Genomic DNA, 12885 nt, shown 5'->3' with positions numbered 1-12885 from the left:
TTAAACTTTATCAATTAACCAGTATCATATTTAAAGCACAGTTGAAACGTTTCCATTCATTTTCAAAGAAATTTTGATAATAAGATCAGACGTGTCGACTATTTAGAAGTCTCCGAAAATAGTAATCACTCAGTCCATGTATTGTATCATCTCCCCAAGAATGCTTTGCATGAAATATCTCAATTTTCAAGTTCTATCTTTTTGAAATCCAACCATCATACTGCAAATTCCCCGAATTAGCAAGCTTATTCCAATCACAGTACTGAAATGAGTAGGAATAGTTTTATGAAAAAAACCGTGGTTTGATAACATTCATATCAAATTTTTCAGAGGACTTCGTAGTGAATGGATTTGATATATCGAAGCCGAAGTGCTGTAATTATTATTGAGAGAAGTGAATAGTGAAAAAGAAGTGACAATCGAATTCAAATAGTAATAAGCGGTAGAAATTGATGACATGATAATAATACAGTATTTGACACCTCACAAATGACTAGTTTCCAAATTGACAAAAATTATCGTTTCACTGTTTTGTAATTACAGTGTTTGACTATGAGAATAAATAATCAGAACTTGACAAATGACATCAACTCACAAAACCTCTTCAATGGCAATGACGAGATCAATGGGATTGAATTTGAAACATTGTATTAGAACAGCCATCATTATTATCCCATCTTTGATGTTAAAGCCACGCGGGCAAAGTTAATGAGCTTGCATCAACTCATTGTCATCCCACTTGATAATTAGTGATTAGTGCTGTAATTATTGGGACCCCTTTTTAGAATTGTCATCATTTCGGAATGCCGAATTCGAAAGCGTTGGCCATATTTAATAGGTTTGATGGCTGGATTAGAAGTGCGCTGGCTGTTGTGTTATTAGTTTTACAAATTCATAAGGATCGGTTGCAATGCGGTTCAAGCGAGGCTAAACTAATTTTAAACGCGGTTTCAAGTTGAAACGCTAGTTTTAATCGATGCTCAAAAGACCGAGCGCGCGGTTTTAACGCATGTGATTGCCACACTGACACGCAAAATGGCGCACAATTTGCAAGATTAATATCGAAATTGATCAAAGGGTAGTGAGTGGTATGGTGTTTGTGTTTTTTGGGTACGAGTGGAGAGGGAGAGGTGGGCCGCGATGGCCGAGTAGTGCGATAATTGCTGCCCAAAAATAATTGGAATGCGATGAATTTAATTACGGTTTAATAATGAGAGAGGCGAAATTAATTTGGCGCGAACTGGCGACATATACACAATTGTTATTTGATAAGGTGGATGAAAGGCTGGTTGTGTGAGTGGGTGGGGGGGCTGCACTGGGATTGGTCGCATCCTATCCGAATATCACGTGATCCGTTCGCTCTGCGGTGCGGCCACAGCTTAAAGCTGCGTTTGTGCCGCTAACGAATTGCCTACTCTTCCCCTGAGGATCCGCACTAAAATCTATTAACAGCACTCCCGCACGCACTCGCACGCACACTGTTCAATTATCGCCGCGCACATTTGTCACATACGTCCAATAACCGCTGTTGCCGCATCTCTAATAAAAACCGCTTTTCATCGACGAATATTGAAACGAAATTTCTCGCGAAAATAACAATTTTTGCGAGAGCGCCAATCGAGTGTCGATCTGGAATGAGCTTGATGGAAACGGAACAATACGAAACCAATTTGAAATTCATTAGCAATATGTGACACTTCATTTTCAGGCTGCTCATTCTTTCAAAACGGCAGCATAATGAACTTTCACAGAGGTTGATTAATTTTTGCATAAGAATGCAGAAAAGTCAATTGAAGCCTCTGTTAAACTCTTATGTAAAGCTGATGAACATTTCGAAATTCAGGTTCCAAAGTAATATTTGAGGGATGATTATCATTTAAATCACTTTATTCTCCCACAAGACATTCACGATCAGTTTCAGCAAATCAATTCTGGCTTTCTAGGAATCCTGTTGAGCAAAAAATTCTCACCCAATTACCCTAGTTTAGCATGAGCCGCAAATGCGTCATATTGATGATTGTTGAATAAGGATTTTGTCAACTAATCAACTATCCAACGCTATTGATTTTGAATTATTTCAACCATCATAGAATGAAGCGAGAAATATATCACCAGTATTCTATGTTATGCTATTGAATAGTGATTCAATTCAATTCTTCAATCAATGTTTCAGCCCAAGAAGGGTACATAGCAGATAGCAGTACAATTCTCAATGCAATTGAATGCTGATGAATCATACTGGGATTATTCATAATGCGTGAATAATACAAGGGCCGTCACTCAGGTTGAGATGACGTTAGTTAATTAGCTGCTTATCCAGTGACGTCTTCTTGCTAATTTGTCATGGAATAACCTGTTACATGCTGTTACATCCGATATTAAGACGCATACGTCCCATCTAGCTCCTCATAGCAATGTCATAATTATTAATTATAAAAAAATGTTAATTAATAACATAATTATTATGTTATCATGTATTCTACTATGAATTAGTTTGAGGATTTATCTGCAATTTGGAAGTAAGTCACCGATTCACTAAATGCCTTTTGTAGATTGAAATTGGAGAGTATTGAGTAAAAGTATTTGAGTCATACAACCACGATTCAGACGCCACAGTGATAGATGTCTTGCCTACTCTGTTGTTCCAGTATCAGGATTATAATAATATTATCCAGTCTACCACATTATTCTCTGATCACATCAGTGTATTAACAACTAATAATATATTTACCATCAATTGAAATCTCAATAATAATCTATATTATACCACTTGATAATAATAATTGATCGATAGAGAGGAAAATACATTAGTAATATATTTTATTAAACTTGACGAGATCTTGTTAAAACAACTTTTTCTTGTTGAAAATGTCTTAATTCTCCAGCATTCTCACTGCAGTGGATGTCGGCTTCAAGTTATCAAAGTTGTGTAAAGTAACACTTATGGAAAGGAAACGATCAAAAACGTCCGTTTCTTCTAGTTTGCGAGACTAGCTAATAAAGATTTAATTACCATCGATGATAATTATTGGGAATAATCTGTTTGGTTTGTGGTGTGAGCAATTAATACAGGACGGCGACCAGCGACCGGCGACCGGCGACGATTACTCAGAAAAGGTTTTCATAGATAAGAGCGAAATGAATGACGACCGAGCTGGGTCCTCCTAATGGCCAAGCTGGGCTTGAGAAAAGAAGCGCCCTCTCCAATATATTTATATCCGGAAGATAAGTGGACGGCTATAAAACGCCCTATCAGTAATATTCGTCATTAATAATGGTGTTATACCAAAGATATAAATAAAACTAAAGAAATAGCCACTTAAGGGATCATCCGACATGGCTTTCTTCTTGAAAAACCTGTTTCGTTCACCGTAAATGGAGACCTTTAAAACTGTAGCTATTTGCCTTGTAAGTACGTTATCTGTATCCCGACGTAATTAAACACAAGATAGGCAGTCAGCATCCAACAGCCAACAGTCAGCACATACGACGACTGTGTCAAGCGTGAGACTTGGTGCTGCTTCAAACCCGATTCGATTTTAATCCCGACAATATTAAATGATCGAGCTTTGAATAATACAAATCATCGACAGAATAGCAGAAAGCAACGTTGTTGATCAAATTTGAAGCAGACATATCCAATTGAAGAATAAATGGGATATGAAGGTTTGGGGACTTTAGTCATCCATTTCGAATCAATGGTGCAGAGTTTCTAATAAGGGTAATAGGGGACCTCTGTAATTGAATATTCAAGTAGCCCTATCAAAATTCTTCATTGAGACTGTGTAATTCGATTATTCAATGAAAGCTATGTAAATAGAACTAAGGACTGCTACTGCAAAGGATACTGGATATTTGAAATAATTATTATAGAGTAATAATATTCCAACAGTTGATTAACTGCAATCTCTAATAAAATCTTCCAACTGAATTGAAAGTTTCCGAGTTAAAATAATCTCATGAATTCCACAAAAGTGAATTCCACGTTAAATGAAAGTTAAATATTGCTGTACTGTGCAACAAGATTGATAAGAAATTTTAAACTGGTATAAGTGAACTTTTCAACAATGAAAAAGTAGAAAACCAATGAATCTGGGATGAATCTAGAGCTGATTGCCTCATTACCTCTAGACTCAACTACACATGAATTTGATTCTGAGTGCGTATTCATTGATTCATTATTCATCTTCTAACCGCTGCAGGCGTAGCTGATTACATGGAAGCACCCGTATCATCCATATCTCGTGTACAGTAACGGTTAACGTAAAGTATTCGATTAAGGCAGTCCTGGTCTAAAGTTAGTGGAACTGTAATGAAGCTGCAAAATATCAGCGGTGGCGATAAGGAGCGTGTAAGAAGGGGAGAAAGCACACATGAAAAGGGTGAAGACGACGCAAAAGAGACGATAATAATTTCATAGGAACGAGGGAAAGATCCATTGCAACCGCTGCTCGCTTATTCATGCTAATTAACTAGTCGAGTTACCGCTTACACTCTTGATGGCGTTTTCATTATTCATTCGATTCGTAATTAAATTCGGGAGAAGCGTTTTCACTTATCATACAATGCAATGCCATCAAGTGACGTATCTGGTCAAAGTTGCGATTCAAACCATTCATAACACAACGCCTGCCTGCCCGCCTCATCCGACATCCGCCCGCTTCATTAATATGCCTCGCGATTTTCTATTACTTTACCTACTTAAAATCAAATTAAACTACTCGTTCCACGTATGAGTAGTTGAATTTCAATCCCAATTAAGCTGCTCCTTGAAAATCAGAAAGTTTAAATATTTATAAAAATGCAATCATAGCAAACAACAACGCAATATTCTTGTATACATACAAAATGTAATTTGAAAAACATAGCTTTACTTTACTTTAAGTAAAACTGTGTTTTTTAAATTATGGAGGAATTCGACAACATCAATTCTTATTCAACAAATTTTATTAGAACGGAATTGATAAATTTATTCTTCTATTGGTGTTCACATGTTCACTCATTCTTCATAACCACTATTAAAATATTTTGTAGATTTAATATGGCCGAGCTTCAATTAAGAGTTGATCTAAACAGTTGAAACTAAACAGTTGATCGAACTCTATTAAGGCAAATATAGATAGAAGAACGGTGGTGAATTGAATTATGGAAAAGTATCAAGGAATAAAGATGATAGACAGAACAACACCCATTATTGAATTGTCAAATCATTTACTGTGAGAAACATTTTATTCCATGTCTATTTGGACAACAAATTTAAGTGGATTAATTAAGATTACAGTTAAACCTCCATTAAGTGGAGGCAAGCTTGTACAAACAGGAAGAGCTGTATCCATAAGTATGAATCAATTTTCCATTAAAAATCCAGTAAAGAGTAATACTAAATTTGACTTGAGGAGTCTACTAACATTCTCAATTGCTCAAGTGTATAACTTAGAACATCTTAATTATAGTTGGATATTATCATGGGAATATTTTCCGAGAAGGATTCACAAGAGAAAAACGTTCATAGAGTGAATAGTAACAAGCGTACTCACACAAATATTTGCTCTTTGTTGGAAACAGCTAGTGAAGCGAGCAAAGAAAGAGTTGAAATGGTGGGCTTAAGATATTCATTAGATGGAGGTCGAGTCGTTACGTTTGAGCGGAGTTGAAATGAAAGAGATGAGCAGCGTTTTTGCAGGAGGCAACGCCAGCCCACACAACATGTCTGACAGAACAAGACCAGACAGTTGCTGGGTGATCGCGAGACGCGACAAAGCGTTGCATTCGTCTTTGGCGGATGGTCGACGCCGACGCCTTTGACAAGCTCGGCGCTTTCATGTTCTCGCGCGTTCTCTTGCGTCGCTGGCAAAAAATGTCGCCGCGGCAAATTGACAGTTTAAAAGCGAGCTGAATAATTCAGCCGCTGAATAATGAAGAGCGCCCTCGCCGCGCCCTGCAGCCCTCGCTACACGACTTGCCTGTTTCCGAGCGTTAAATATTCACAGCCGGGCTTTGTCGCAAGACAAGTCGCCCTGCCAGGAAGCCCGCCCGCCGTCGGCGCCATTTTATTCCCGTTGCCTGCGGCCGAACCGACAACAAATCTTCCAATGCTTGCACTTGATCTCCGGTGTGGACTCTTCATATTTATCGTACATTGTAGCAGAGCTTTTCCACGTAAGGTGACACTTCATCTACAAAATAATGATTATAACAGAATATTCTAAAATTATTTGGATCTAACTTGATCTCCGGCGTGTACTCTTCGTATTTATAGTACATTGTATAGCAGAGTTTTTCCAAGTAAGGCGATACTTCATCTACAAAGAAAACAAAGAAATGATTATAACAGCATATTCTAAAATTTGGATCTAACTTGATCTCCGGCGTGGACTCTTCATATATTTATCATACATTGTTTTTCCAAGTAAGGTGAAACTTCTACAAAATAATGAGTGTAATACGAGATTCTCTCGTAGAATACTCTAAAATAATGAATGCTTGGATGAATATCACAACGTCTTGCTCCGAATTACAAAAGAAACTTTGATTGTTGACTTGAATCAAGTCAAGAATAAGAGCAGATTATTTTGACTATGATTATAAAATTACATACTAATGAAATAATGTTTGTTACAAATGCAAGGAGAAAGTAAGATTCAAAGTTCTTGAAACATTTTTTTCGTCTATTCTCAAAACGGTGATAAAGCTAGTCTTTTGTTTGCGTTGCGATTTTTGAATTATATTAATCTCCCTGTTCTTAGAGCATTATAAAACTTGTCTCCCTATGACCTGCTATTCTACTCAAATGATAATTTGTGGTAAGTTCAGTGATACTGGAAGTGTGAGAAAAGGAGTTGATTAATCTGATGTGATGAGAGGATGCGATGCGATGCGATGCACATGTTGGAGGAGCGGAAAAGACGTCTGTACTTCATCATCGACGATGCCACCCCCGATTTCATCATCGAAAACAATTATCAAGTTGATATTAACTCGATAACTGGAGCGATATGGTCGTCACTTGTCTCTCTCTAGCTCGGGTCCAGCCGACCGTGAGGAGGGTGGCGCGGAGGTTGGGGGAGGAAGGAAGATGGCTTGAGATAGGCCAGAAGAGCAGATGTGACCGGCCTAAGTGAATTGCGCAAGGAGTGATGGTGGGGCAGAGGGGGTGCCGCCACGGCCGACGACGATAATAGTGTAAGACAGTCCCTTGTCAAGCCGACAACCACCCCAGTCCTCGGAAAAACCCCAGACCTAGGGAAGAAAATCCAGCCACACTGCCAGCTCCTTTGGCAAGCGAGGAAATTCATTTCGAAAATTAATGTTGGCCCGCTCTCTCTCTCCTCCCCTCTGTCCAATTCGCCTCTTTGTCCTGTCGCGCGACAATTAACAGATTTCCAAATCCAATCGCAATGATTTATGGCAGCGACGCGATCTAATTAAGCGTGCTTTGCCAGTCGACGACGCCAATTAATCGCGCTGCACCGGCTTTGCGACTAATCAACTAACCGGCATTTCACCAACTAACTTTGGCTTCCATTAACGTTTCTTGGCAAGTAAACATTCAGCTTTTGACCTGCCCTTTTATTTACACTCATTTCTTCAATAAGTTCAATGTGAATAAATGCCACCAGTATTCCACTAACATTAACTTCGGCTTCCACAAACGTTTCTTGACAAGTAAACATTAAGCTTTTGACCTACCCTTTCATTTTTACTTATTTTTCCAATGTGATCGATTTAATTAATGTCACCTTATATTATTGCACAATGTTCAGTTCCATGATCACATGATCACATTTCTCATGTTAAAAAATATCAGTCTATTCACTTGAAAGGCGAATAAAAGTAAGTTCAACATTATTGAGTCTTGATCTCTGGAGATTTACGTAGTAGTATCATTAATGTCATGAGGCACCCAACTATAAGTATCTTCAAAGTATCTATCATTAGTTTATCAATGTTTAGCCATGTATTAACCATCCCTTTGACATTGTTATGGTTATGTGTTGATTGAATAGACTGGGGCACTTCATTCATGCACAATAGATTTTAATATGCTTAGTAAGAAGCTATCATTGCCATAATGACGAGTTATGATTGAAGCATCAGCCTGTTACTTTGGAGCAGTAAATTGTTTCTCATAGTTCAACTAATAATTTGATGGCCTTGAGGTAATGAGCCGACAAATTATATCATTCACTGACGACTGTGAAATTGACTTTCGATAGCAATACGATTACGATTAGGCCATCATCGCATTTCGGCCTAGGCCTATCACCAAAGACACTTTCGAGAACGATATCGTTCCAACTACAGCAATTTCCATGTAATTTGGTGTGTTGTGTACGTGATTATATGCTGCACTTTAATGTATCACATGAACATAGGAGAAACACAATTCTTCTTAGTGTTAGTAATAACAATTTATTTTCGTGACCTCTAACAGCAGTTTCAAAGTGAAGGGGCTACAAAGAGATAATAATAATTGACCAACGCTGAAGCAATTTAAAAAACTATACTGTCCGTTCAAAAGACCTTCGCGGTAAAGAGTCGTTTTGTGGGCGAGAAAACCTGAAATTATTACTTTTGTGTTTCGGACAAATTTTTGGACAGCTTTATTTTTGAAGCGACCTTCAATCACAATCCGTCTGGTCAGCATCAGCAGTCACGTATTAAACTTTAGTAATGTACGGTTTTGATCGTAAGGAACAACAATTCCACCGGCTCACAAATTACTTTCAAAATAATGATCTCCAACATTCAACGAAATTTAATTCATGTATTTTTGTTGAAAACGTGTACTTAGCTCTGACATACCTTGATGTGAGTATGCTCCCAAATAATGTGAATTACGTCTATAATATTTTAGCCTTATCGTATTTCTAGGAGGAAGAAGAATACACTATAGTGGAAGATCTTTTTATCTCCTCTCTTCTTCTCATTTCATGATTCCATTTTTCCATATTGTTCCCAGTTAGTGCTTCTCAAGAATGCAGATTGATGGCGCTACTCTGTGGTTTCAGCGAATTCGAATTGAATGGTGAGTGTAAAGATCATCAGATCATTCATGATTCATCATCATATAATTCCTGATCATTCATAAATAGCACTTCTGTATGCTATTCATATATATTTTATTAGATTGAAACAAATTTCAGTTGTGGATTAGTATAGAGTTGAAGCATCATTAGCTGTAGGAATCAATTCCATGTTTAAAGGATACTTGTTTGATCTAGTTAATGCACTTAGTGTTTTTTGCATATCCGACTTAGTATAGCGACTGGTAACCAAGTCAGGGCAACAACACTAGCTTACCTGATCCATGCATGTTCAGGGCTAGGCACTAAGCACTAAGCAGTCCATTAGTACAAGCCGGCTAAACCGCTTGCACGTAATTAAAATGTTACATGGCACTGTTAGTAGCAATTAATACTTTACTTATCGGCGGCGCCTCATCAAACCTCCCCTTAAACCCCCAACCAGGGGAAAGCCCCCTCCCCCAACCCTGCTAAAAGCATAGCCGCCGACTGGTGTCGCCTTGCTAAACGCATTCCGCTGTTCTTGCACTGCCCGCTCCTATCTGATAGATGATAGCGCGCCACACCATATCTCTCTCTTACTCCTCTATCACTATTCCTTCTCTACTTCAACAGTTTCTTTCTCATCTCGTTTACTCACTCTAACAACGTCTCTCCCTTCTCCCACACTGGCTTCAGCTTCTTACCTTCTTCTCTTCCAATGTGTTCTATTCCCTCAGTATTTCGCTCAGCATTTTTCAATCTCTGTTCCACCTCTGCCATTTTTCTTGCCTCTTCCGATTTCACTTTTTATAATTCTCATTTTCCTATCTGAAGAGTCAAGATAGTGTTGTAACTAACAGGTTACAATCAGTTTTTTAATTGATAATAATATTTACCTGACTCCAAACTTGTTTCTTTTTCTCTGTATGTAACTGCTTGAGATTCTACCAAACAAAACTCTCTTCCTCTATTTACTACAACATCTTTCTTTGAGTGTTGCTGAGGGTTATTTCGTCCCTCTTTTTCCTGTTTTGTAGATTTTAAATGTTCATCTCAGTGGTTTTGTCATAATTCTCAACATAGAGTGAGTTTCAGTAATGTGGTCAATAATTATTTCTCTTATCCATCTAAACATGTTTCTATCTAATGATGTCTTCTAATACCTTTGAAAGCTGAATGCTTCCATTTTGTTGTATGATGCTCACATCCTAATAAGCTCCTGGTTGTGCGAGGTAAATTAGATGAGATGATACCGTGATGTTGCCGGGATTCGAAATCACGTTCTGGCGTAGTGATGACAGTCTGAAGTTACGAGCTTGATGTCGGCAATTTCATTCAAACTCAATGTTCTACACTCAAAACTCAATTTTGAAGATTTAATGAATGAATCGCTTTGCTTGTACTCACACAAATTGAGAAGTTTCACAGCCTGGGTACCGCAAACCAAACCTTCATCTCTGTCTATGTCTAAATAGTGTGTTTCTCTTTTCTTTGTGTTTGTACATTTGGACTGTTGTATAAATTAGAATTGGAACCATTTTGGGCGTAAGCCTGTGCTACTTTTCTGTAAGTTGTGTAATTCTGAACGATTAAATGATTGTTATCATGTCTTACCAATGACTGTCATTGAATATCTCATTCCCTCTCAACAGACTCCATCTTTCATAACTTCCTTTTCCTATCTATTCTCTCGCTTCTCATACTTCTAGTATGTATTCCAATGTTTCACCTTTTTTGTGTGTGTGAATAAATAAATTGAAATTGAAAAAATTGATGTCTCTCCATTCAATACTATCTCCATTGCTTTTTCATTTCTTTTCAGCCTTTTGAACTGATCTCGTTTTCTATCTTCCTATTATACTTTCTCATTTCTTTTCAGGCTCTTGAACAGATATCGTTTTCTCTCTTCCTATTATACTTTCTGGTTACTTCTCAAGTACACTATTCATAAATGTATCTCTTGTTTCTGTCCCACAAACACATCCCAATCTCTATCTATGTCTCACTTATTACTTTCCGCCTTTTCCACTTTATCGCTAACTGCATAAAGCGTCCAACGACACAGCTATTAATGGCAGTCGCCGAGTAAAGATGTGGCTGGACTGCTGCGACTGAACGAGTTTCCAGCGATAAGCGTCATCCACTGCAAAGAGATTCACTTTGATCTGTCAGAGCTGAATGAATGAACTCATTGATGTGTTATTTATAAGGAACGCTGACAATTTGAGTGGATACAAATTCCACGATCGACCAACTGACAGACAACGGATTGCTGCTACAGCGTGTAATCTACTTTAATGTTATAATCTAGGTAGTTTCGCACGAATTATTCAGATTGTAAAGTACTTGTGGCAATGATATTAAAAGCTGGTTTGGCTGGGTGACAATTAGTAGGAAATAGTTGAGGTTGAGTTATTTGTTGGATGCAAAACTTCAAAACACGATGATTAATACGAGAAAAGGAAAGAGTTTGGGAAGATTTGAGAAACTTTTGAGGATTTGATGTGGAGAAAGTGATATCTTTGAAGATATTAAGGGGAAAAGTATTGAAATGTGGATCAGGAATTGAAAATTTGTTGGTGAGGAAGAAACAAGATGGTGAGGTGAAAAATATTTATTTTATATACTCTTACCATTCTCATTCAATAATTATTTTTCGATATTATGACACATGGAATAAACCTACCCTGAATAAAAAATAGACTAACAAAGAAAGAAGTAACCCTCAAAGAAGGACGGATCCTTCTTTGGCTTATAGACTACTAAGAAAGAAGGATGTGTAAAGAACCTTAAGGGGTGCTTCAAAGAAAGAGGAGGAGAGTGATGAGAAAACAAGCGATTCGACGAAAAATTCAGACAGTCAATATGACCAAAAGTAAGAATAGATTGCTGCAGGAAATTTATAACAAGAAACTGGGAAATCTAATTTCTGGAAATAAACGATAAGCTGATTTTAACATTAATACGAGGGATTCATGGAGAGAAAAAATTAAAAGTAATGAAATAGAGTATAGAGGGGAATAAAGACCTATCATAAACACAAGCGACAGAATGATAATGGAAATTGAACAATAGAAAAGAAGTGTTGAAACTATTGAGAGCTCAATCTACAGATGAGCTCATGGAGAAGGTTTTTTTCAATTCAGGTTGAGAAAATTATATATTGATGTGGCTTATTCCACATTCATAGGTATTTAATTGTAACTGGGAGTTTAAACTTTCATACAGTGTAAACTTCAACTCTACATCATGTGGCCGAATCACTTGGAAATAATTTTCTGACAAAACCTGTTAGGATTGATAGCAGAAATTACCATGATAGCTTAACAATATTAATTTTGTTAGCAATATCAATGTTTGTCAATTTGAGTGCTCAATATATAAGAATATGAGATGATTGTTGGAGACTCTATTTCTGTATGGTGATACGTACCTCCACTTGGTGCGTCTATTCTGGAACCATGTTTTGACCTGTGCGTCGGTCATTTTGAGCGTTTTGGCAAGCGCGGCGCGTTCGGCCGACGCCAGGTACTTCTGCTTGTGGAAGCGCTTCTCCAGTTCGGCGATTTGCAGCCGCGTGAAGGAAGTGCGCGGCTTCTTGCGCTTGGGCGGCGTGCGGTTCTGGTACGGGTGACCGATGCGTCTCGTCATCGGAAACGTCGCTGCAACAACAAAACGCTCTTCAATTGATATAATATATATATATATATATAATATATATATATATATATATATATAATATATATATATATATATATTCATTTCCTAATCATGAAAAGTTTAAAATCAATTAATGTGGTGACACTGATAGAGAATATCTCTCATAGCGGAATATTATTTTCCAATCAACTCCTATTGTATTCATCCTTTGTAAAAC

General features: G+C 37.5%; 1 protein-coding gene across 1 annotated transcript in view; it reads right to left on the bottom strand.

Moving 5' to 3' along the window:
- The window catches only part of LOC111044712 (T-cell leukemia homeobox protein 3-like), a 72429-nt gene that overhangs the window by 3692 nt on the left and 55852 nt on the right, over positions 1–12885 (bottom strand). The window contains exon 3 of the mRNA XM_022329924.2: positions 12442–12670. Within this exon, the coding sequence (XP_022185616.1) occupies positions 12442–12670 (229 nt within the window). The remainder of the gene's footprint in view (positions 1–12441; positions 12671–12885) is intronic.

Source organism: Nilaparvata lugens, chromosome 1 (assembly GCF_014356525.2).
Source record: "Nilaparvata lugens isolate BPH chromosome 1, ASM1435652v1, whole genome shotgun sequence".
NCBI lineage: Eukaryota > Metazoa > Arthropoda > Insecta > Hemiptera > Delphacidae > Nilaparvata > Nilaparvata lugens.
Note: the sequence above shows the minus strand (reverse complement) of the source record. Positions and strands in the feature narration are given on the sequence as shown.